This window comes from Jatropha curcas, chromosome 1, assembly GCF_041381405.1.
Source record: "Jatropha curcas cultivar XTBG-Jc1 chromosome 1, XTBG_Jcur_1.0, whole genome shotgun sequence".
NCBI lineage: Eukaryota > Viridiplantae > Streptophyta > Magnoliopsida > Malpighiales > Euphorbiaceae > Jatropha > Jatropha curcas.
In genome coordinates this window covers 34,674,287-34,698,077 of record NC_143151.1, presented here as the reverse complement: position 1 = coordinate 34,698,077, position 23,791 = coordinate 34,674,287, and the positions used below count along the sequence as shown (strand labels likewise).

At 37.0% G+C, this 23,791-nt stretch overlaps 6 protein-coding genes across 9 annotated transcripts; 3 read left to right on the top strand and 3 right to left on the bottom strand.

Annotated features, from left to right (window-relative positions):
- Positions 1-439: 439 nt before the first annotated feature.
- IQD11 (IQ-domain 11) lies at positions 440-3,548 on the bottom strand. Of its 4 annotated transcripts, none has more exons than XM_020678336.3 (6): positions 3,009-3,548; positions 2,355-2,456; positions 1,921-2,277; positions 1,439-1,624; positions 1,198-1,329; positions 440-1,108 (listed from the first exon to the last, which is right to left on the bottom strand). In XM_020678336.3, the coding sequence occupies exons 2-6, from the start codon at positions 2,427-2,429 to the stop codon at positions 500-502; spliced, it is 1,359 nt and encodes a 452-aa protein (XP_020533995.1). In that variant the 5' UTR covers positions 2,430-2,456; positions 3,009-3,548; the 3' UTR covers positions 440-499. The 4 variants fall into 4 exon arrangements, with proteins under 4 accessions (XP_020533995.1, XP_012068595.1, XP_020533993.1 ...); XM_012213205.4 differs by having other exon boundaries at positions 1,921-2,268; positions 3,009-3,539; XM_020678334.3 differs by lacking the exon at positions 3,009-3,548 and adding an exon at positions 2,753-3,002.
- A 1,096-nt stretch (positions 3,549-4,644) lies between these two features.
- Positions 4,645-8,048, top strand: LOC105631635 (uncharacterized). Its single transcript, XM_020678232.3, has 2 exons — positions 4,645-4,937; positions 6,537-8,048. Exons 1-2 carry the CDS (start codon positions 4,829-4,831, stop codon positions 7,736-7,738), a joined length of 1,311 nt encoding a protein of 436 aa, XP_020533891.2. The 5' UTR covers positions 4,645-4,828; the 3' UTR covers positions 7,739-8,048.
- A 266-nt stretch (positions 8,049-8,314) lies between these two features.
- On the top strand, positions 8,315-11,581 carry EMB3131 (Pentatricopeptide repeat (PPR-like) superfamily protein). The gene has a single exon (XM_089723249.1). It carries the CDS (start codon positions 8,416-8,418, stop codon positions 10,558-10,560), a length of 2,145 nt encoding a protein of 714 aa, XP_089579375.1. The 5' UTR covers positions 8,315-8,415; the 3' UTR covers positions 10,561-11,581.
- A 106-nt stretch (positions 11,582-11,687) lies between these two features.
- HCF153 (high chlorophyll fluorescence 153) lies at positions 11,688-13,041 on the bottom strand. The gene is made up of 2 exons (XM_012213206.3): positions 12,668-13,041; positions 11,688-12,099 (listed from the first exon to the last, which is right to left on the bottom strand). Exons 1-2 carry the CDS (start codon positions 12,944-12,946, stop codon positions 11,956-11,958), a joined length of 423 nt encoding a protein of 140 aa, XP_012068596.1. The 5' UTR covers positions 12,947-13,041; the 3' UTR covers positions 11,688-11,955.
- A 240-nt stretch (positions 13,042-13,281) lies between these two features.
- On the bottom strand, positions 13,282-18,626 carry KOB1 (elongation defective 1 protein / ELD1 protein). Its single transcript, XM_089723270.1, has 11 exons — positions 18,183-18,626; positions 17,771-17,920; positions 17,621-17,673; positions 17,204-17,312; positions 16,952-17,086; positions 16,791-16,835; positions 16,140-16,327; positions 15,615-15,756; positions 14,552-14,598; positions 14,288-14,375; positions 13,282-13,974 (listed from the first exon to the last, which is right to left on the bottom strand). The coding sequence occupies exons 1-11, from the start codon at positions 18,561-18,563 to the stop codon at positions 13,693-13,695; spliced, it is 1,620 nt and encodes a 539-aa protein (XP_089579396.1). The 5' UTR covers positions 18,564-18,626; the 3' UTR covers positions 13,282-13,692.
- A 148-nt stretch (positions 18,627-18,774) lies between these two features.
- Positions 18,775-23,039, top strand: UBP24 (ubiquitin-specific protease 24). The gene is made up of 7 exons (XM_089723253.1): positions 18,775-19,154; positions 19,484-20,167; positions 20,314-20,498; positions 21,490-21,737; positions 21,929-22,074; positions 22,226-22,402; positions 22,640-23,039. Exons 1-7 carry the CDS (start codon positions 19,143-19,145, stop codon positions 22,826-22,828), a joined length of 1,641 nt encoding a protein of 546 aa, XP_089579379.1. The 5' UTR covers positions 18,775-19,142; the 3' UTR covers positions 22,829-23,039.
- The last annotated feature ends 752 nt before the right edge of the window (positions 23,040-23,791 follow it).

Sequence of the window (23,791 nt, the reverse complement as noted above, 5' to 3'; positions counted from 1 at the left end):
TCATTCAAAGTAGCAAGTACATAACGTTGTTTTGCTTGACTATTCTCGAGCCATCACGTGTCAATTTTTTTGTCGGCCGTGGATGACTTCATTTTAGAAATCCACATTTTATAGTGGTTAGGCCCAAGTCCATTTACTAACGTTGGTGACCCTTTACTTAGTGGAACTGGCTACTTTAATCATCTACACCTTTTCAACGTTTATTACAATATCAATCTAGCTTGTAATTGAAAATTTCATATTCTCATTTGGGATAGATTAGATCCATTAATTTAAATTTTTTCTTTTTCAAAGGATGTAATAATAATTTATTGAATAAGGGCCTTGTCTTAATCTTGGGTTCTAATGACTAGGTAGGGCTTGCCTTCTAAGCCCATTGAGCTAAATTTCAGGTAGCTACGTATTGAGCTTCGGTAATCAATTCAGTAGTCACAAACCATTTTCCCGCTAATTCATCATCTTATTATTATTATTATTCTGTAATTACAAACTAAATAAACTAAAATTGAAGAGCAGTTTTTTGATTCCAAGTCCTGAAAGAGCATTCAGAATCAAAGCTCAGATCTTTGAAAGGTGTGTTAGATTTGACAGGACCTGGAAGCCCCTTCAAGCTTGGAGACCTTTGCTGCTGGTAACCACTTGACCTTCCAAATCTACCATTTCCATTTGTAGCAATGGATGATATCCTATTCTTACATGGGGAATAGCTATCAGAATATGCATCACAGGTTCCTGGCCTTAGCTTCGGTGAGCTCATTGATCTTGCTTTTGCCTTTGCAGATTCGGTTGCAGCCATGTAAGTTGGAATCACAGGTGACGTTGAGAAGGGATTTTCTTCCCCTAGCGAGCACTGCCTTCTGTGAAATGATCTTCTTGGAGCTGCTGCGGTTGGAGACTCTGTTCCTTCTACGTTATACTGTTTTTGTAAACCTCTCAATCTCAGTTTTTTCCCTTTATAATTGTATTCTACTCTTGGCTTTGGTGTTGAAGTTATAATTGTATCCAAATCTTCTAGCTCGTTACTTTTAGTAACTTGAGTATCTACCCAGTTCTCTAGCCAATATCTCCAACTCCCATTGCTCTTGTTCCTCTCAGTTTCTGCTGAATTCTGCAAATTTTTTCAAAATTTTCAGTTCCACTGATTCTCTAGGAAAAGCTAAATCTTGAAATGAAAGAATGTTGTCGGAAAAAACTTACGCGGTGATTAAAGGAGTATTCTTTTATCCTTTCTCTCTTCATTGCAGCCTCTTTCTTGCTAAGAAACAATGCTTCTGCTTCCTCCTTTGTCAAAATGCTTCCATCCCATCTTCTTTGACTGTTAGTGTCCATCTGAGATTTGGTTATAAGCAAGTTTCCAGTTTATTTGAGTTTCTGAAATATTGAAGAAACAAAAACAAAACAAACAAACAAGCAAGCATCTTCAATGGTTTATACCTACCTTTATTATCTTATCACTCAAATTTTGCAATTGTTTATTTTCATCATAGCAACAGATTTGTGACTGTATATTTACAATGGATTGCAAGCATTTCAGAGTCTTGATAGCCTGGCGTCTCACATTTCGCCCTCGAATAATAGCTTGAAGCTTCACTATCCCTTTGAGTGCTCGCAGAGCTTTCCTGGCCTGCAATGCTCCCAAATATACTTACCATCATTTCAAGGACACAATACAATTTAGATTCTGCAGTCTTTTGTCAGGTTCTTTGAAATCCAAACTCAGGGTTGAGATTCCTGGGACTAAATTTCATTATTATAAACCAATGAATAATCATCTCAGGTGTTTTCTTCAAAATCCATTCCTATATATTTCATCAAAATGTGTTCTTTATAGAAATTCAGTAATCCAACCTTATGCAAATGGCAAGAAATTGATAAATCTTACAAAAATAAGAATAAATCTAACTCGATAATGAAACTCACAAGATAACCCCGAAAGGCAGCTTGAATTTTAATGGCTGAAATTTCTTTGATCTCCTTCTCATATTGATGAGTACTAGAGAGTATTTTGATGGGTGAATTCTTTTCTTCTCTTTGTTTGTCAAATTGATGGGTAGAGTTGCGCACACCAGTTAGGAAAACAACCTCAGCAGCAGCAGCAGTAGTGGCAAGTGCAACATTTAAAGCAAGCTTGCTCTGCTCTTCCTCTGCTTCACTCAGTCTTGTTCTTTCTCCTTCTATGTCTCTTGGTGGTGATGGTGCTGAGAGTGAGGGTAATCTGCTTTTCACCTTCACCCTTCCAAATAAAACCCATTTTCTTCTTTTGTCCTTCTGATAATGCTTATATCATTTTAAGTTAATACAATTCAATCAATACATACAATTACAAAAAGAGGAACTGTGTGTTCATGTATTACCTTTTCTTGCTTTGCAGGTGTGTCTGAAATGAAAAACTTTCTCACTAGATTGAACCAGTTCCTCTTCTTAGCCATTGAAGCACCATTACTAGTTGTAATTCACTACACATTACACACAACAAAAAGATGTTTTAAAATCTTTGAAATCTGTAGCTAATTTGCTATTTTGGTGTGTGTTTGTGAGGTAAGGAAGCTAAAGCAGGACATGCATTCTGCGGAGAGACTGCAAGAATACCTTTTCTGAAGCTGATTGGTGCAAGAAATATTTTAACAAAGATATTCACATGGCAAATTAATTTAAAAATTCTTTTAAGCTACTTGCGGAGAAATAATTAAAATAGTACTCAAAATGCTAAATCCTATGCAGAATGTGGACAAAATAAACTAAAATTGCTTACTCATCTCCTGAAATCCTGTGATTTAGTGAATAAAACAAGAACAACTGCTTCAAGAAATATGTATTCTTCTTGGGAACTTAGAGTACTAGTTTTCTGAAACTGAGAAAGATTGCCTAAAATTCAGATCAAACTATTGTTTACTACACCAAAAGCCAAAGAAATGTGATAGTAAAAGAACTCTACAAGATGGAGCCTTTTTTTCCTCGAGCAACGGAAATCACAAACACCAAAAAGTAAAGTAAATTCAGGAGTTTACGAGAATCTTGACGCCTGATGGGTATGTCTGAATATTTATGCAATAATGCATATTTTAAATGATGAGTTTGATCTGTTCATAGATGTGGGCCTTTATTGAAGCACTATTTAGGAAAAGGTAGAACGATATTGCACTAATGGAGATGGAGGGAGCCTCTGTAATGAATTATGAGAGAAGTCTTTTTAAGCTTCATGGGACCTCCCCATCCTTTTCCAACTATAAATCTATAACAGACATCTTCAATTGTCTGTTGGGGTTGAAATTATTCAATTACCCTTTTCCCCAATCTCACTCCTGCAAGCATTTGCAATAACTTGGAAGGGCACCTACTATACATAACATCTACTGACTGTATTATCTTCGCTGTAAATGACAAGATTGGTTTTCTAACAACAATCTGTATTAGTCATTACTAAAAGCCAACGTCTTCTTTGAAGATTTGCATATAAACTTAATGACTGTGTCCATTAGCCACAACAGAAGATTATTTGAAGTCAATAAAAGATTTTTTCTTTACTAGAAAGAAATGGAGCAATTTCCTTGAAAGATAACAAGTACAAGCAGACTGTTAAATAAGCACACGCCTGCACAGACACAAACACAGAGAAAGGTGGTATTATTGAGGGGCAGCAATTGCCATAGCTGAGTGGGAATGTGCAGAAGAAACAAAACAGCCTTGGGTTTCAATATGGAAAGACAGCTGTTAAAGGGCCCTATTAGCGGACCTGTCATAATTCTACTCTTCTTTTCTAAAAGAACAGAAAAGATAATTTCTCCTCTCCCTTTGGAGCATATATCCTTCCTTCTCTATCCCTAAGCCATCCATTTTTAGGTTCTTGTTGTTTTAGGTGATAACCCATGTTGTTTTGCAACCAATTTGATGAAAGATTAATCCTTTTTTGATTATAACTTATCATTTGCAATTATAGCTTCAATTAGATACCTGCTCAGAGTTAATTAGAAGCAAAAGGGATTAGCTGCCAAATATATAAGAAAATGGTAATCATCAAAGCAGTGGACTAAACCTTTGACTCTTCATCACATAATTGATAGAGCACTGTTTGAAACTTACAAGCACATGCAAAAGTGGGAATGGAATTGATTGGTTATGAGCTATGAGTATAGATCCAGCCCCCACATCAAATTCAAAGCAACTGAAAAAGAATCTGCCACAACTCAGCAGAATTCTTTCCCTTCTTCAGTATATAAGTTCTTCTCTGTTAAAGCAAACAGTGAATTTGACCATTGTTAGATCTTGACTTAAAGATTTTAATTTATGGGTTCAAACTGTCATCAATACTTTTTTTATTCTCTTTTTCCAAATTACAAAAAGAAAACTTTTTTTAAAATGGGCTTGAAAATTTGCTTCAAACACGTTAAAATTTGCATAACCTTAAATCTTGGAAAAATTAAGGCAAGTCGATCCAAAAACTCTCTTCTGTTGAGGCTATACATTGTAATTGTATGACTATAATTACAGTGCTCTAGCATATTGGGCTTGCCAGAGTGGACCTTAATGACAGGGATTATGTATAGGTCTGGGCTGGGCTTCCAACTTTGAGCTATAAGTGATTTGAGACCTATTTGAGTTCAGGCCCATGACTATCCACCAAAAACCATTTTGATATTTGACTGCTACTGCTAAATGTTACATTTTGGTCTATGAAGATTGAAAGCTTTGTTACATAAAGAGCTTGACATCAGGCAGAGAGCAAGGAACCTTCGTTCTATTCATCCGTCTCACTCGACCTTCCAAATTCTGAAGATGGTAAAATTGGTGTGAGGTTTAATTGAGAAGGTTTGTTGGACTCTAAATTGAAATGGGCAAGTGGAGAAATCGTCGACCGCGTAGATTCTTCTACCAGCGGGAATATAAAGATCCAGCATCTTCTTACTACGACCATGAAGATCCTCCTCCTCCCCATTCAGGTGTGTTCATGTCTGTGGTTATCGGTGAAAGTTTTTTTTTATGCAAATTTGTTGGCTTATGAATTTTTGTTGATGTGTTATAGTTCGAGTTTATTTATATTTGTCTAGCTCGTTGATTTATTTCCTTTTCATTTTTATAATTTCTTTTAAGTTGTCTTCTTTTATTCCCTGTTTGACTGCTAATCAGAAAAGACTTGAAATTTGTGTGTATATAGAGAATCACCAACATTAAGAAGTTCCATGAAATGCTAGCATGTATGACCGTCCAATCCAAGGTATTGAAAGCACCAATAAGACAACCCTATGTAATGCAATTTGGCTTTGTATCTCTCAAGTTATGCTTAGTACATGCTAGCATAGCAAATGGTTTTTGTATTTCCAAAGTGCCGGTTAGACTACCAAATAAGGATGAGGTTTAGTCTAGTACATCGTACAGGTATTAACTAGAACTACAAAAGGGTGACCTATGCATGAAGCATCTCACATTTGTGGGCTTTCGGGAGTATGTTTGTATGCAAACTTTCCCCTACTTTTCTTGCAAAGAAGCTGTTTATAACTATAAGTCGGAAAATAAATATTTTATTATTCCATATGTGAAATAGCATAGCTTAGGTGCTTTTTGAGTACTGGGTCTTTTTTTTTTTTTCTTTTTTTTTTTTGTTTGGATATTATAGCTATACTTCTTGGCATAGTTCACAGTGGGAAAGATCCACATTTTGCTGGGCACTAAGGGGAAGTATATTTCCTTATTAATCCAGTTCAACAAATGCTAAAATATTGCAAAGACCTAATGAATTGCAATTTCTTTAAATGCCTTTTAGGTCCAGTGAGTATTTACAAATTTTTATCCCTAAACACAAATAAGCATCCATCAGTGGCATTGTAACAATTTGTTTCTAGTTTTGTTTTGAGTGCAAATATTTAGCAAGTAAAATTACAAAAATCCACTATGACATAACGTGCAAGAAGTTTCAAATTTGAAAAGAAAAATGTTTTCTGTGTGCTTGGCAGTTTGTATAAAGCGCTCGGTGTTGCTCTTAATAAATGCTAATGTTGCACATCAGATATGTGGGTTGACAAACATTTTTTATTTTTAGATGTACAAGGAAGGAAGAATAGACTAGTCCTTGAAACACGCTCATTAGAAGGAATTCGTAATATGCCAAGGAAATTTTTTCTTGTTTCCTATTTGGAGAGAACATGGCTTTTTCCTAGGTATCATTTCAGCCTGAGGTTTTGACTTTAGCTTTTGCTTCTTTTCATTTTCCCCTATGGACTAATCCAAAAGTTAGAGAAGGGGTCATGGAAATGTGCTGAGCAGTGGCCTCAGACAACCCCTGAAGATGTTAATGCTATGTAAGGAATTTTGAATTGTCAGCTTCTTTATGTAGAGCTTTTGAGTGTTTTCATGCTCTATCATACCATCAAGTTTGGTGTTGGAAGATAGTTAATTTGTGTGTTAATTGTAGGAGTTTTTATCTAATCATAGCTACATGACTTGCAAGATTCCTCTGTCCTTTCTTTTTCATGAAATTTTCTTATCATCAAGAATGACAGGTCTGACCAAGGCTCTAAACTGATATAACCTCTTTTGTACAGGTTTTGTTGAAGATGGTGTGCCTTCATGGGAAAAGAGATTCTGTGATTTGGTTGGATCAGTACCATGGCAGAAGATTGTGAATTGTAAGAAGTTTATGTATTGCCATAGTAGTGTAATCAACTGGAATGATTCAGCTGGGGAAGAGGCATTTCAGAAAGCAAAAGGGCGCTTCTGGGCAGAGATCAATGGCCTCCGTTGGGAAATCTCTCTGCCTGATCCAGATATGTATGTTGATGATATAAACTGGGATCCCAATATTGATCCTGACTTGATAAAGGACTTAGAACAAGCTTTTTTTGCTCCTGAAGAGGGAAAACAGGACAAAATAGAGCTTGAAAGTGAAAAGACTGGGAACTTCATGTCTGTTCCTTCAGAAGGATGGAGCAGGAGTCCAAATGAAGTTAGAAGTTCTTGGGCATGTAACAAAAACACAGAAAGTGGTGTTGCAATGAAAGACAAAGCACAAAGCTGGAGCCAACAGCATGTTGGTACAAATAGTCCAAGTAACCTGAATAATGATGATAATCCCTGGGAGCATTTCTCTGCTCAGGAAAATGAAGCTGCAAAGACCAACACAAGGGGAGGTGGTGGTGATAAACTACAGGGATGGAACCACAATGGATACCATGCCAATCAGTCGAAGGAGTGGAGCAATAATAATTTAAATAATGATGATAACCCCTGGGAGTGCAGCTATCCTCAGGGACATGACGCTACTAAGGGCAACGAATGGGGAGACTGTAGTGAGAAATTATGGGGAAGGAGCCACTGGAGAAACCAAGTCAATCGGTCAAAGGGTTTGGATAGTGGTGCCAATCCTTGGAAGCAAAACAATCAGGTTTTAGGCCATGCAAAGAACAAAGCATGGGGCAATTTTGATAATATTTCTAGGGGCAATAAGCAGGAGCTGGGGAATTCTTGGCAATGCAACTTTACACAGGGCAGTGAAACTCCAAAAGATAGAGAATTGAGAGGTTGGAAACGGTGGGACAACCATAGCAGAGAGCCAAAAGATTTGGAATTTAGACAAATGGGTGGTGCTTGGGGAACACTGGATGATGGTCACCGGAAGAGAGAAGGTACCCATCAATATACAATAAGCGGTAACAAACATACAAGGTTTCAAGGGAATTATCATGAAACAAGTCATCGCTGGAGGGGCGAAGCAACCAACAAGAGGGTAGGTTTTGCATTTGAGTAGGTGTCATTGTAGGATAGGCCTGATGCTTTCCTCCCAGACTCATCTCCAATGCATAGCTTAAACTCCACAACATCAAATGAAGTGGCATTTTGCAGATGCCACCAAGCTTTTTGACAGTTTTGTGCTCTGCTTCTTCTATTATGATAATGTGCGTCCGTCGTGTACAATTCAAACAACACGAGAAAGATCAAATAGTAACAAAACAAAAAATTGCCACTTTCTGTATCCACACTGACTTCACAAAATTTTTGGACTTACACTGTTCTTGTAATAGATACATTCCTTCATTTCAGGCAAATTATTTATCTTATATTCTTTTTTTTTTTTTTTTTTTTTTGTGGGGTTAAATTTTTTGTCTTAAATTAGAAATTTCTTTTAGCAGAATCGAGACATATAATTTATATAAACAGAATTATTTAGTTGTGATTATTATATAGAAATTTTATATTTTAAAATTTTATTATTAAATAAAAAATTCATAAAAATAATAAATTATAGAGAGATTGTACAGCAATGTAATCACAGAAATGGACATAAATCTTAAAACGACGTCGGTTAGAGGATGCATAATTTCGTCTATTCATCAACAGTCCAGCTGCAGCAGCAAACGGCAACAAATCAAAGGGATGCAATTGCAGGAGGAGAGAAGAGGCAGAAGCACTAAGTAGATCCTCGCAATGCCACCTCGTAAACCTTACTTCTTCTACGGCCACCGCAAGCCATCACAAAACCGCCCTGTCGTCCGCGGTGGCCTCTTCTCCAATCGCCAGACGATAAAACCACCAACCCTATCAAAACCCCAAAACCCAAGCTCTCATTTTGACTTCCAAAAATGGGACCCTCAAAATCCATCACCCTCCAACCCCACATCTCTATCCCAAAACCATTCCCTTTCCTCAGTTTCCCAGCGCCTCTCCCCTATCTCTCGCTTCATCCGCGACGCCTTCAGGATAAACGGCAACCATTGGGGCCCACCAGTCGTAAATGAACTACGTAAGCTTCGCCGGGTGACGCCCGACATTGTAGCCGAAGTTCTGAAAGTCGAAAATAACCCTCACCTTGCCTCCAAATTCTTTCACTGGGCTGGTAAGCAAAAAGGGTACCAGCACAATTTCGCTTCTTACAATGCTTTTGCTTATTGTTTGAATAGAAGCAACTTGTTTCGTTCTGCTGATCAGTTACCTGAGCTAATGGATTCTCAAGGAAAACCACCCACTGAGAAACAGTTTGAAATTTTGATTAGAATGCATTCTGATGCGAACAGGGGACTCAGAGTTTTCTATGTCTATCAGAAGATGAAGAAATTTGGAGTCAAACCCCGTGTTTTCTTGTATAATAGAATTATGGATGCTTTAATTAAAACGGGTCATTTAGATTTGGCGCTATCAGTGTACGAGGATTTTAAGAGTGATGGATTAGTGGAAGACAGTGTTACATATATGATGTTGGCAAAGGGATTGTGTAAGGTTGGCAGGATAGAAGAAGCGATGGAGATTTTGGGTAGAATGAGGACGAATTTGTGCAAACCGGATGTTTTTGCATACACAGCAATGATTAGGGTGTTGGTTGGAGAAGGGAATTTGGATGGAAGTTTGCAGGTTTGGGAGGAGATGAAGAGAGATGGTGTGGATCCAGATGTGATGGCTTACGTGACTTTAGTTACGGGGTTGTGTAAAGGAGGGAGGGTAGTAAAAGGGTATGAGTTGTTTAAGGAGATGAAAAAGAAAGGGATTTTGATTGATAGGGCAGTTTATGGATTGCTGATTGATGCATTCGTGGAGGATGGAAAGGTTGGATCAGCTTGTGATTTGTTGAAGGATTTGATGGATTCTGGGTATAGGGCTGATTTGGGAATTTATAATTCACTTATTCAAGGTCTGTGCAATGTGAAGCAGGTCGATAAGGCTCATAAACTTTTTAAGTTTTTGGTTCATGAGGGTCTTGAACCAGACTTTAATACCGTGAATCCCATGTTAGTGTTTTATTCAGAGACAAAAAGGATGAATGATTTTTGCAATCTGCTTGTGCAGATGGACAAGTTGGGATTTTCTCTTATTGATGATATTTCCAAATTCTTCTCATTTTTGGTCGGGGAGGAAAGAACTATGATGGCGTTGGAAGTGTTTGAGGACTTAAAACTGAAAGGTTATAATAGTGTTCAAATCTACAATATTCTTATGGAGGCTTTTCTCAAGATTGGGGAGGTGAATAAGGCATTATCGCTTTTTAGTGAAATGAAGGATTTGAATTTTGAACCTGACTCAACTACTTACAGCATTGCAGTTATGTGTTTTGTAGAAGATGGAAATATCCAACAGGCATGCGTGTGTCATAATAAAATAATTGAGATGTCTTGTGTCCCTAGCATTCCTGCCTATTGCTCACTTGCAAAAGGGCTTTGTGATATTGGAGAGATTGATGAAGCCATGATGCTAGTTCGTGACTGCTTAGGCAATGTTACAAGTGGGCCAATGGAGTTCAAATATACTCTTACAATTCTTCATGTGTGCAGATCAGGTGATGCTGATAAAGTGATTGAAGTGCTGAATGAGATGATGCAGGAGGGTTGTCCTCCCAATGAGGTGGTATACTGTGCTATCATCTCTGGCATGTGTAAGCATGGGACTTTAGAAGAGGCAAGGAAGGTTTTTACAAGTATGAGAGAGCGCAAACTTTTGACAGAAGCCAAGACAATTGTTTATGATGAAATATTAATTGAACACATGAAGAAGAAGACAGCAGACTTGGTTCTCTCAGGATTGAAGTTTTTTGGTCTGGAATCAAAATTGAAAGCAAAGGGATGTACACTTCTGTCAAGTTGAACAGGTACATCGTTACTATTATCTACCACTTGAGAGAATGCAACATGTAATTTCAAGATGTACCTAATTCCTACGCTTCTGTCAAGAAGTACACTGCCAGTGACTACCATTTGAGAGAGCAATCTGTAATTTTTCATTTGCTGTAGATATTATTCGAATCCAGCAAATAAATATCTGAAGCGTTGTCACAGGAGTGAAGTGCAGATTTCCTGCAGGATTGTGATCCAGTTTTCCCATGTATGTAACAATATGGTCAGTATAAATCTGATTCAGTCTGGTGACCAGGAGTATTGTTCTAGCTTACTTGATCTCCATGCATCTCATAACACCTATTCAAATAGGTCAGTTGGATAATAGAGCCACTCTGAGATAACTATATGGTATTGTGCCCGGCAGTGACGAGCTTCAAGTTGGGAGATGCATTTTTTACTGCATATGGGGAGGCCAGACAGTAGAAAGCAAACCAATTTAGGGTAGATGTTGTGATTTTGGGCTTCAGGACACCATTAGATCAGACTAATTTTCACCCATACCATTGCTCATTCCAAAGTTTCTGGTCTTGCCATGGATTCCAACTATTACGTTGTTTGTTTAGGAACATTGAATGCATTCTGCAGCCCAAAGGGGAGAAGGCGAAGCCACTGAAGTTTTGCTTGATTATAATAAATTTATTGCTGATAGTGGAGATAACCAAGGAAATAAAAGGAACATAAGAAGTCCATCTCTCTGGTCGAGGGTGCTCTTTGATTTTCTTATTTATGTAGTTTGTCTGCTTGTTTTACCTGATGCATCGAATCCACTAATGAATGAGCACAGGAGAACTCAAGTTATACCTAAATATGATGGCTAGCTGGTTCTACGACTCCCTTTCTCCTACTAATGTTTTATTCTCAGAATTTTTCTTGGCGTTTCACTTGTTTAAACGGTATTTCAGAGCAGGCATTCATGTATGATTCAATGTAATTTGTAGTACATAAAGGAAATAGCTTTTTAAAAGAATCTGATTCTAATTTTTATTCAACTTTTTACCCTCTTGAACTTCCTCAGGTGCTCATAGTTTTCCCTTTTTTTCCATTATGGCACGTTGGTAACATTAATTTTCTAGGCGTCCAAAAACAGGCCAAGTCTAAAATCCGTTCTCAACAACATAATTACTAAAAATTGCATTAGAAGTATATAGATTATCTACGACAATTACAATATAATTATGAAGGCCAAGAGAAAGCAATTTCAACTAAAATCTAAAGTACAATTACGGAGCAATATATCTAAAGTTGGAAGCTCATTATAAATTTTAGGTGGGCTACAGTTGGCTTTCTATATTGGTTCGCCTGCTAATGCATGTGACTCCAAATCAAAAATTCATAATCATACAAACAAGAATGTAAATGAAGCCTAAGCCTCTCGTTTAGGCCGGTTGCGAGTTCGAGTGTCTCGAAGTGCTGGCTGCTTCACTTCTTCCTCTGTTGGAATATCAATGGCATCATCATCATCATCATCCTCTTCATCTGCTTCTCTGATTGCTTGATTAATTGCAAGCTGCTCCACAAAACAAGTCATGAATTACACTAGTGACACACGAAGCATGTATAAAATAAGTTTAAAATTTGACAACTCAATCAAAGGGAAACAAATCTTTCAATGGATACAAGTAACACAAGAAAGTGAAAATATGTTAAAACGGAGTTGGCAACATACTAGTGGTGGGAGGCCCTAGTTATCCATAGAAAGCCATGTTCAAGTTACACAGTATTCAAAAGCCACTATCCAGAACAGTAAGAATCAGGTACTTTCTATCCTAAGTACAGGGAAAGTAAGGAACTTGAGACCAAAAACTAAAATTTAAAAACTTGCTAGAAATGGCTAATGAAGATTAAAAACTTGCTCAAAGTTCCGGTATCGACTTGTATCAAGCACTTAATGAGTATAGCAGTGGAACTCCATTTCTAACACGAAATCCAAAAATAACCCAGATAAAAATATCAAACCGTGCAACAGCAACAAATACCAAAAACCCAGAATTCCAATTTTCTAAAACATCAGACCACATACACCCACTTCACAATTTCAAACAAATGTAGTACAAGATAAAGGTCTGTATCAAAACCTCCTCAAGATAGTCTCTATCAAGCTTATCAGCAATTTTAATAGAGGTAATGACGGTGGCAATGAGGAGAGACATAGGAAACACGAAAGCAAACACGTAACTAGTCGTGCTGGGACCCGCGCGTGTGACCAGAGACAAACCTCTCTTGGTTTGGCCGTCTCCGGCAAAGCGAATTGCCAGCGAGGTTGGCACGAGCAGAGGCTTGAAGGAGGCACGGATGCTTCTGGAGGCGGTTGGGAGTGTCAGAGTGGCGGAGTTGGGGGCTAAGAAGATGGCCATGGGCGCTTTTGGAGGGAAGAACTTGGAGAGGATATCGTATGGCCAAATGTTAAGAAATAAGAACCATCGAGGCTTTAGCCTGGTGGTTGAAAAAGCAAAAAGAAAAATTTCCTAACTTTAAATATTCATAAATCATAACAACTAACATTTAAGAAATTATTATTTTATCCCTGCAGTCTAACTGAAAAATAACTGATTCCTTGTTGAGGATTAATCCATTTAGACTATTTAAGTGCTGATGAAAATAATAAAATATGAGAAACTAAAATAATAAACATGGTTTTAGCTAAGCCTTCAATGGCCTAACTTTAAGCATTCCTTGACAAGAGAGAACATTAAAGAAACAAGATTAGCATTAGCTCATCTTAAATCATATTGAATCATTTAGACATTTCCTCAGATACAAAAGGTAAGGAATGGAAATCCTCACATTAATTAGTATCTTGAATGTCCACAATATCAAGAAATAATAGTTAAAACCCCTGATTGTCAAGACTCTGGTTTCTATACGATGCAAATGATGAGCCATGTTTCTGGTTGCGGCCAAAGTTGCCAGAACTTAAATCTCTCTATCCTAAAATGTACACAAAGCGCTTGGATCATGATCGGGAAGAACCAACATGTAACTCGCCACAGAGCTTGCTCTTTCTTTTCTCTCCTGATTCTTCCCTTCTAAGCAAGGTAGACCAAAATGATGACTAGTTGAACAGGAATGAGAAGAAGAAGCAATCGCGTCAATATATGGATCACACTTCCACAAGTGAGTGATCATTCACTCCTGGGGGAGACAGTGGTGGAACTGCTGCTTCATGAGAAGTGGTAGCTTCCAAATCCAAGATCTTCCTGGTAGCTGCCTGATGCTCTTTGCTTCTATTGATCTTTCTCGAGGGTAGTGATTCAGAGGCAACAGCTCTGGATGAGTTGTTTTTATTAATAGATGCTAAAAACTTGTCTTTTGAAAGAGTTGTTGGAGCAGATGCAATAATAGAGCTGAATACACCAGACTCTCTTAATGCCTGTATTATGACCTGACATTCCAAAGCAAGAATAGCAGAATACCTTTTAAGACACAAGCAAAAGAATCCAGACATATGTCTTATAAATGGGATTTTTTTTACACCTCTATGGAATGGAAAAGACCAGACTATAGACTATGTGTAACAATACCTTTAATGGTTCACATATAATGATTTCCACCACTTTAAGATATTTATCTTATTAGTAGTCTTCCTTTTAACAAATAAAACCATTCCATTTCATTTGTATGAACACTAATTCATTTGTATGATCGCACTTGATTCAGGAATAAAAAATGCAAAAGGAAACATCTGTTTCTCATACCATGGGAGAATATATGCGAGTTAAAATGCCCTTCCTCAAAAGTTTCAATTTGAGCTCTTTATCACCCCATACAACATGTTCATGGTACCTAAATCATAAGAAAAATACACAATAAAATTATTTTGGAAGGGAAAGATACACAAGTTAAGATGAGCAAAATAACAAAAAACCATGTGAATGTCACAAAAAAACAAAAACATGTGAATGCCACAGTACTGACACAACTATGTGTAGGAGTTCACTTTCCTGTGATCAAATACGTACCAGTTTAGCATTTCCTCCTCAGTTGTAGTTGAAGCAATTATGAATGCCTACAACCCACAATGTTTAATTCAACAGATGAACAAGTTGTTAGAAGAAAATGGATCAAAACAAATTGACGACTTGTAAGTAAAATTTTAGTTAGAAATTCAATCCCCTGCATCATGCTATCAACCAGACAGACCAATGTGAGAACTGACAAAAAGCCAACACCTCTTGGACTAAGAATTCACCGACTGAAAGTCCTATTTATTGGGATTTTCCTAGGGTTTACATCACTACTTTGACTGAGAAATCAGATCTGACAGAAGGCTAATACCATAAGTATCAGCATCCTTGCTGCTTAAATTATGGTAAGGACAAACTAATACCTCTTCAATTGAGGAAACCAGATCACTGAATCCCCAAGAAACAAATATATTCTCACTTTTTAAATGGTGCAAGGACACCATAACTAATGACCAACAAACTTACATGCATTCCCTAACTACCAAAATAGAAATCCTTAGTTTACAGGACACGATTTTTTAGTCAACAATACATAGTAAACACCACTCAGAATTGGCTTATGTCTCCCACTGAAAAGCCAATTAGGCCACCCACTGTCTGCTCATTATAACATATAGAATGCACAAAAGTTTCCACATTACAATTATCAAAACACCATTACTTGGGTCACAGCAAAATCAGCCATTTGTGGTGGTGCTCTTGTATGCCACCCATGTACTTTTAATAAAGGGATGTACACCTCAGGCAGTTCTTACTTCTTATACTCTTCTGTTTTGGATAACAGATCTAAAACAGAAACTTAAAAAATATTAATTATGCCATTATGCAACTAAAATGTCCTACATCTCTGTCCAAAATAGCTTATTTTTCTAGCATGGAATGGCCAATTCTCAAAACTTCAAAGTCAATACAAACTCCATATTCCACATGTAAGTCCATTGTACTTAAATGGCAGTTCATACTTTCATCACCATATTCTCAATGTCCCTTGACACAGAAAAGCAGTGACAATAGAAATGAAAAACGATATAAATAATAAGAAAGAGAAGGAACTCACAGATCTGTCAAATTCCAGCATAAAGCATCTTTTAACATCCTCTTTTGTGGGCTTGCAGCCACAACGATCACGTCTAGAAGTCAAGTCTGAGAATTTGGCATATGTGTAATGTAGAACTGCGGCCTCTTCCAGTTTTACCTCACTAAAATAAATACAAATAAATAATTGATAATTTTACAAAGGGGGGCGAAATTCTCACATCAGTATGACTATCAACAGAGGCAATGGCAATACAATTTTAAGAGCTCAAGCAGAACAAGATAATAAAATAAGTTGTGATTCTGAAAATGTAAAGGAAAGAGGTAAGTGCAATTGTAAAAGGTAACATTCAAGATCTACATATTATTCACAATGAAACCCACAGCATGACTGCTGTAGGGGCCGTGGTGCACCATTTTGTGCACATGTATGAATGTACTGTTGCATGCCTTTCATTGACAGGTTTTTATTTTTTTATTTTTATTTTTTTTGCTTAGATTGGAAGTTCAAATTAAGTACTCACATAATGTGATATAATCAACATACTTGGGGGTTTTCATGTAGTTGTGCCATCTGTGTGCACCATTAGGACGAAGATGATCTTGGATTCGAGCAGCTGATTTCCCATTTCCATAAGTTAAGAAATAGTTTGGATTACCACGAGTTGATTCCTTATACATGCCAAAGTATGTATCCTTTGGGAGGTGGTCATAATTTTTCTTGAACATTGAAACCTGTTAGCATTAACACATTAATATAACATGTGCAAAGATGGCAATTATTCTCAAAGGCATAAAAGCGTAAAGGCATACACAACATTTTTTTCCCCAAATACTAAGAAAAATAAACCAGCACATTACTCATCTAAAGCCAAAAAATTTAGAAACTATAACAATATGGACATATTATTGTTACAAAAGTTTCTTAGATAATAAAAGTCATTCACTATACATGTGCTGCCATACATTGTTTTTGTAACGCAACCTGATCAATCCTTCCATAAACTACAAAAGGTTTACAAGTGACACAAAATTTTGACTACAAAAAGTTCGTCGTACACAGTGCACTTGAAGTATAGCAAACCTAGGATAATAAGTTTCCGCCGAACTAATTAACTCGAATGTTAAGTTGCTAATGATTAATTTACTAAACAAAACTGGGAAAAAAAGGGGACACACATAATAAAAAAAGGTTTACCTCACTAAAGGGATCCTTTACATCATTGCGTTCAACGCTACTCTCCTGGAAAATAAAAGCAACACCATGATTTAAATAAAGAGATACAACACACAACCAACAAACTACCTAACTAATGCTATCATTAACAAAACATTCAAAACCTAAATGATTTCACTCACATAATTTGGAAATATAACCATATCTACATTCCCAGGAACATCCAGTAGTAATTGCCTCAAAGAATATTCACTAGCACCAGCGGGATGTATCAATTCATCAGTGTCAAGATGAAGTATCCAGTCCATGCCTGCATTCTACATTTTTGAGAAGCATAAGAATAAGGTCTAAAAGCATTATACAAGTACCTTTACTACAAACTACTAATAGAGAAAATTGCAACAGATGAGAATAAAATTCAATTTACTGCATACCCTTGCCATGACAATGGCCATTTCCATATTGAGAGATTGCTTCACAAACAGCTCATAATTGCACGGTTTGTAAAAGAAACTTGATAGCCATGTCTCATTCCAGATCCGGCTGATAAAAAAAAAAAAAAAAAAAAAAAAAAAACAGAAAATAGGAAAGGATAACGATAAATAGAACATCTCATAGAGGACATAAAAGAAAAATCATGTTGACGATTTCAAAGATGTTAAGCTCAAACACAGAAATAAGGTAAATGGTCTTAACTGACAAAATTATAAACCAATCCATCTGTCTGCTTCTGTGCTTCAAGGCTATCCTAAATTTGGCTAACTACAGATGCTAAGAACAAAAGCAGAAACTCTACAGGGGCACAATCCAAAGGGCATAATTCAACTGTCAATGAGGAAAGACCAAACTACCTTCTAGCCTGTTGCTCCTCTAGCTCTCTCGTTCTGTAAATCACTTTCACTCCCTGAGAAAACAACGAACTGTTTATGCTCAATATCTTGCAACAATAAATTAACACAAATCAAAGTAGAGAAACTCCGATGTCAACTATGCTAACTTACGGGAATCGATTCAAGAACTTTAGATACACTAGGAGATGCTGCCTTCCCTTCCACAAAAAGGAAAAACGTTGTGACCCCGAGAACCTTATGATAAAACATCCATGGAAGAATCTGATCTAAGCCAGCTGATGTACTTGTTGTAATACATATCTGCAAAGTGAGTAGCAAGGCAGCTTTTGAAAGAATATCACCCAACAGATAAAAAAGACTTCAAAAATAAATCTAAATCCGAACCGTACCACAAAAATTCAATCACCCAAAGGCAAACGAATCAATAACAAACTCAAGAGTACAGAGGTTAAAAAATCTTTAACTCCAACGCCAAGTTTGGTCCGCCTTGAGGTGCATATATTAAGCGTCAAAGCATGAGCATAAAAACATAAAATTCATTCAAAAAGAGGAAAATGCGAACCTTAGGCCTCAAATTGGCGTCGAAATCAAATTTCCAGTCACGATAATAAGGGAAAGAAGGGGACCCACTGCGGGCAAGACTAAAGCAATCAGAGGAATGGTGAGATTTAGGAGAAAGAATAGAAGCTGAGGTTTCCATGCCAGGGAAGATCTCGTGGTTGCGAGAACCTTGTGGAGCCCAGCGAGCAGTGACGGTTGTGGGGTCGTTGAGTCCTCCTCGATCGCCTTTCCATTGGAGGACAAAGGCAAGGGCCGCGAGAGAGAGGGGAAGGAGAGTGAGGAGAAGGATTAGCTTTGAGGTGAAGGATTGGTTCGAGGAAGAGTAAGTAGAAGATGACGGTCGGAGAGGGATATGCAGGTGGTGGTGGTGGTGGTTAGGCATGGTTGTTGAAGGCTGAGAGAGAAAAGTAATGCTCGAAATATTTCCAAGTGAAAAAACTAAAAGACCGTTTCAATTTTTCGAATTATAATAAAATTATAAAAAAAATCTTTTAATATTTAAAACAAAAATGAGAACGATGTCGTATGTCATTAAAACGGCAGGTAGTTCACCGTTCCCTTCCCTTTCCTTACCTAAGAGGGATAAAAGGCTAACCCTAATCAGATCAGGAAAGGAGTGCCCGCAACCAAAGTCCTTCTCTTTCCCTGTCAAGGATATCTACCTATGCTTCGCATCGTCGAGCTTCTCCTCTTTAAGCTTCAAAGAGAGGGTTTCGTCCTTAAATGTTCTCTCTCTTCAGACCCATCACAGTCTGCTCATATTTCATGTCTTCCATCGACGCCCCTCTTTCCTCTGCTCCTGGTTGTTCAGAGTGGAAGTGGTATCAAATCCTAACTGTTTTTCATATCTTCTTTATAAATCTTATTGTCTTTGCAACCCCTCTCTCTTTTTATCCCATAAACGACGATAGGTTCGGTTTTTTACGCTCTGCGGGTACTGAAGCTTTAGTTTTTACACAACATGAGTAACAAGGTCAGTTTTTTAAGCACTGCAAATTTTGCTTGATTGGTTGTTTTATTACTATATGAGCTATTGAATAGCTATCTTCAAAGAAGCCTTTTTTTTTTTTTTTTTTTTTGGAATGAACGATCAATTTAGAATTAGTTCTGGTGTTTATTGGGATTTGCAGTTCCTTGTGATAACTTTCTTCTAATATAATCACTTGGTATAATGACTTCACATATTAGGCATTATTTACAACTTACTGGAGATTCTGTATTTATGCTATTTGGTTATTAGTTGCTTCTTGGTTTCTTAATGTGTGCATAACTTTTGATCTTTTTTTTCTCCCAATCCAACAGGTGCTAGTATTTGGGTCATTCACTGAAGATGAAGCCAGGTCGTGGCTGCAAAAGCCATCATCTGAAACTGATGAAAAGCCTGTTGCCAAGAAAGAATTACAATTTGGTTCTTTAAATTTTGACACTGGAATAACTTTTGGAAATTTTAATAGTGCATCAAGCAGGCAACTAGATTCTGCAAATGGAAAAGTCGGTTTTCATACTACAAGTTCACTTAACAAGGATACGAAGATCGCAAACAAAGCTGACAATTTGCCTGGTTTACTGAGAAGTCCAAAAGAAAATGGAAGCATTAATAATTTTAGCCATAGAATCTCACTCAGTAACCTCACTAATGGTGTAAAAGACTTAAAAATGGAGAGTTTTGACTTGACTTCTTTGCACTCATCCCAGAATGAAGACAGTTCTTTAAATCAATCACAAAGCTCAAACTTTGATGTGCTTGATGTCCTTGATAGTGATGGGAATATGATGGGGTCTAAAAGTGATTCCACAGTATATGTGAAGAGAGAGGACATCCAGAAGCCAACTGATGGGCCTGTTGCAGCAGTTACAAATTTACTGCCTCGCGGCTTAATTAACTCCGGAAACTTATGTTTTCTCAATGCCTCTCTGCAGGCTCTTTTGTCCTGTTCTCCTTTTATTCAGCTTTTGCAGGACCTTAGAATTCGCAACATCCCAAAGGTATGCTTGTTTTGATGTTTTCATATAATTTCTTTTTGTTTGTGTTTAGTGAAACTTGTTTATATTCTAACTAAAACATGCATTATTACAAGGTTTGAATCCTCATTATACTACTGAAGCTATGTGTCTGCTTTACTGTGATGTAGGTTGGCTTTCCGACATTAACTGCATTTGCAGAGTTTTTTTCCAAATTTGACGCTCCCAGTAGTTCAAAGTTGAAAAAAGACACGACTATTATTGAGACTGGTAGGCCTTTTAGCCCTTCCATGTTTGAAGGCGTCCTTAAAAATTTTACTCCAGATGTGCCAAACAGCATATCAGGGCGACCAAGGTTTGTTTTTACTTTGCAAGCATTTTTTTTTCCACCTTACATTTACCACGTCAGTCGCTGCTTAAAAGATCAACCTGAACCTGTTTTTGACAATTATAAGGATTTCTGGCTGTAATAATGATGTTAGTGAGCAATGCCTTCAAGCAAATACTTCTTTTTTTTTTTTTTTTTGAGGGGATAAATATGATAGTTTTAGGTACTTTGTTTTGTTGAGTTCCTATGAAGATTGGAGGCTAAAGAGGGTTCATATTTGGTATCTACGAGTAGATGTGCTATGCAACTGCATATGCACTTATTGGTGTGTGCCATTGCCTCATGGTAATGTTTTTCAATAACCAATAAAACTATGACTTGACTGAAGTGGAATAGTGAGTAGCAAAAACTGTGCTTCATGTAAAATTTTGTTAGCAACTGCTTAATCTAGAAATAGCTGCGCATGCTGGAAAAATAATAAAAAAAGATATCCAATGTGTGAGGACATTCATGAAATTAGCTACCGTGTGAGACCTAATATGGAATATTCCTAATATCCAATCTGGTATAGGCATAGTCCTAAGGAATATAGACTATGCCAGGTCAATGTTATTACAGATATGGGTCTGGCCTCCCTCTACTGTATTAGCATGCAATTTATTTATCAACCTTTGTTCTTGCTGAGGACAATGGGCAGTATGACCAGCTTATGCCCGAAAGACTAGGGTTAGATGTGATGAAATTTGGTCCTTGCCAGTTGTACTGAGATTTATTTATTTGTGTGCTGTATTCATTATTGATTTTTTCTAAAATTCCTGTTTTTATACAAAATTTTTCATACATTTTCGTATTGTGATAATTGAATTAGGGTCCTTAATGTGAACCAAGCTTCTGAAGCTACTGTTGACTTTACTGTAATAATAAATTTTAGAACTACCGAAGATTGCTTGCCCTTGATGCACATATCACATCTTTTAGAATATAATGAATATGGGTTTCTGACATTATTTGCTTACAGGCAGGAGGATGCTCAGGAGTTCTTGAGTTTCATAATGGACCAAATGCATGATGAATTACTTAAGCTTGAGGGACAATCTATTTGCCAAAATGGTGCCAAATCTTCTCTGGTTTCTTCATCAGAGGATGATGAATGGGAAACAGTTGGCCCAAAAAACAAATCTGCAGTGACTAGAACACAAAGCTTTGTTCCTTCAGAGCTAAGTGATATTTTTGGAGGACAGTTGAGAAGTGTTGTGAAGGCAAGAGGTATCTTTAATATTTTTATCTTTACAGTTGTCATTGGAAGAATGTTTGAATGTTTATTTTAGATTTTGTTCTTTCTAGATTAAGTGGATTTGTCTTGGCAATTCATTGCTGGAGTGTAATTCTGCATTATGATCCCTTCTGTCATGGTTTATATAGTTTTCCTTACAATGCATCTCCTTTTTGTGGTTCAGGAAATAAAGCTTCTGCAACAGTTCAACCATTTCTCTTGCTTCACCTTGATATTTATCCCGAAGCAGTTCGTACTATTGAGGATGCGCTTCATTTATTCTCTGCACCAGAAAACCTCGAAGGATATCGGACATCCACGACTGGGAAGGTATCTCTCTTTGTTTTCATGTTGGCTATTATCTTTTGTATGGGAAACTGGTAAAACTTGGCTTTCTAGAGGCTGTTTTTGGAGTTAGTTTCTTAGAAATTGCTTTATATTCCCGAATATCAAATATTGAAATGCATTAATCCCTTTACAGGCTAGTGTAGTGACTGCAAGAAAATCTGTGAAGATACAGACACTGTCTAAAATAATGATATTGCACCTTATGCGCTTTAGTTATGGAAGCCAAGGGAGCACTAAATTGCACAAGCCTGTGCACTTTCCTCTTGAATTGGTGCTAGGTCGCGAACTACTTGTTTCTTCTTCAACTGAGGTGATATAACTTTATCTCGTTTCTTTTTCATTATTGTTTAATTTCTACAATACATCTATTCTGCTTGTGACAAGCTGTTACCTTTCATCAGTATTATTGTTATTGAATTAATCAAAGCATGTTGTGATACTGATTGGCTCCCAAGCCTGCTGTGAAATGGTTGTATTTATTTTATCATGTGATATAATGAGAAAGTTGTAAATGCTTATTGGTATTCCTGGTCTTTTAAATTCTCAGAGCCGGAAATATGAACTTGTAGCTACGATAACTCATCACGGAAGGGAGCCTTCCAAAGGTCATTATACTGCTGATGCCCGCAGCCCTTGTGGGCAGTGGCTGCGATTTGATGATTCATCTGTCACTGCAATTGGGGTGAGTAAGGTGTTGCATGAGCAGGCCTACGTCCTCTTCTACAAGCAAGTATAGAAAAGGAAGGAACTTCACCATGGGAGTGTGTGTGAAAGCCATTGAAGTTGTGTCAAGCGCCCATAGTCTGGTAGTTGACGTTGTATCAAGCAGCAATCTCTGTAAAAAAAAATTTTCCCTTGTCTTTTTATTTTAAATATACCAAAATGTATTGGGATTTCTCGATATTTGACTTGATGGATGCCCTAATCATAATGACTGTACCAGTTAATTGCGCTGCTTCCTTTCTTTCACAAGAATCTATAAGTTGTTTTTAAGGCGTCTTTCCTTTTTCCTCCATGGGCAACAATGTAACTGTGGTCCAGTTCTGGCCTCTAGTATTTTGATCTTAGTTTTCAAGTTTGAACTCTCAAGAGGTGGGTAACCGGTTGCTCATTCAACAAGCTATATTGGTTGCTTTAACATAGGTTAAGCAACTGTTCTTCTTCTTCTTTGTTCCAGAGTCCAATCCAAAGAAGAGTGACTGCAATTTTCTTTTTTTATCTATTTAAACCAACACTTGTAGAATATTATTTAGAACACTAAATCAAATAAGATTTGAATTCTGACACATAAAATTATAAGAATAAGAATATTTGAAATCTCAAATATTATATTTATAGAGAATAGAAGTGGAGAATAAGAATTAGCATTTTCCAAACCGCCAACCTGTTAGCCAATTGCATTAAGGTACTCTTTTTACTGCTTATTTGGTTAATCAAGAATAAATGGAAAGAACAGAGTGGAAAAATGAATAAAGCAAATTTGATAACCGAAGAACAGAGACCCTGGCATAATCAAAAGAAACTCAATATGATTCTTCTTCTTTTTGGTTGGTAAAGATTTTAAATTGGTGGGGTATTAATGTCAGGTCCATATGAAGCAATACCATGTTTTTCTTTAATTAAGTTCACCTTGTCATTAAAAAATAACAGATTCCAGACAGGAATACTAACTCCACATTATGCTTAATCTTTGTCTTCA

Bases quoted from the DNA above. Each gene is read 5' to 3' on its own strand.
- IQD11 (XM_020678336.3), bottom strand. From the start codon at position 2,429: ATGGCTAAGAAGAGGAACTGGTTCAATCTAGTGAGAAAGTTTTTCATT. The intron at 2,278-2,354 runs GTAATACATGAA...AAATGATATAAG, and splicing joins CACCTGCAAAGCAAGAAAAG to CATTATCAGAAGGACAAAAG. The intron at 1,625-1,920 runs GTGAGTTTCATT...GGAGCATTGCAG, and splicing joins CTGCCTTTCGGGGTTATCTT to GCCAGGAAAGCTCTGCGAGC.
- LOC105631635 (XM_020678232.3), top strand. From the start codon at position 4,829: ATGGGCAAGTGGAGAAATCGTCGACCGCGTAGATTCTTCTACCAGCGG. The intron at 4,938-6,536 runs GTGTGTTCATGT...TCTTTTGTACAG, and splicing joins TCCTCCTCCTCCCCATTCAG to GTTTTGTTGAAGATGGTGTG.
- EMB3131 (XM_089723249.1), top strand. From the start codon at position 8,416: ATGCCACCTCGTAAACCTTACTTCTTCTACGGCCACCGCAAGCCATCA.
- HCF153 (XM_012213206.3), bottom strand. From the start codon at position 12,946: ATGGCCATCTTCTTAGCCCCCAACTCCGCCACTCTGACACTCCCAACC. The intron at 12,100-12,667 runs GTTTTGATACAG...TTTGTGGAGCAG, and splicing joins ATAGAGACTATCTTGAGGAG to CTTGCAATTAATCAAGCAAT.
- KOB1 (XM_089723270.1), bottom strand. From the start codon at position 18,563: ATGCCTAACCACCACCACCACCACCTGCATATCCCTCTCCGACCGTCA. The intron at 16,836-16,951 runs GTGAGTGAAATC...TTTATTTTCCAG, and splicing joins TGGTTATATTTCCAAATTAT to GAGAGTAGCGTTGAACGCAA. The intron at 16,328-16,790 runs GTAAACCTTTTT...TAATGCTAACAG, and splicing joins TAAAGGATCCCTTTAGTGAG to GTTTCAATGTTCAAGAAAAA.
- UBP24 (XM_089723253.1), top strand. The intron at 20,168-20,313 runs GTATGCTTGTTT...ACTGTGATGTAG, and splicing joins GAATTCGCAACATCCCAAAG to GTTGGCTTTCCGACATTAAC. The intron at 21,738-21,928 runs GTATCTTTAATA...TTTGTGGTTCAG, and splicing joins AAGTGTTGTGAAGGCAAGAG to GAAATAAAGCTTCTGCAACA.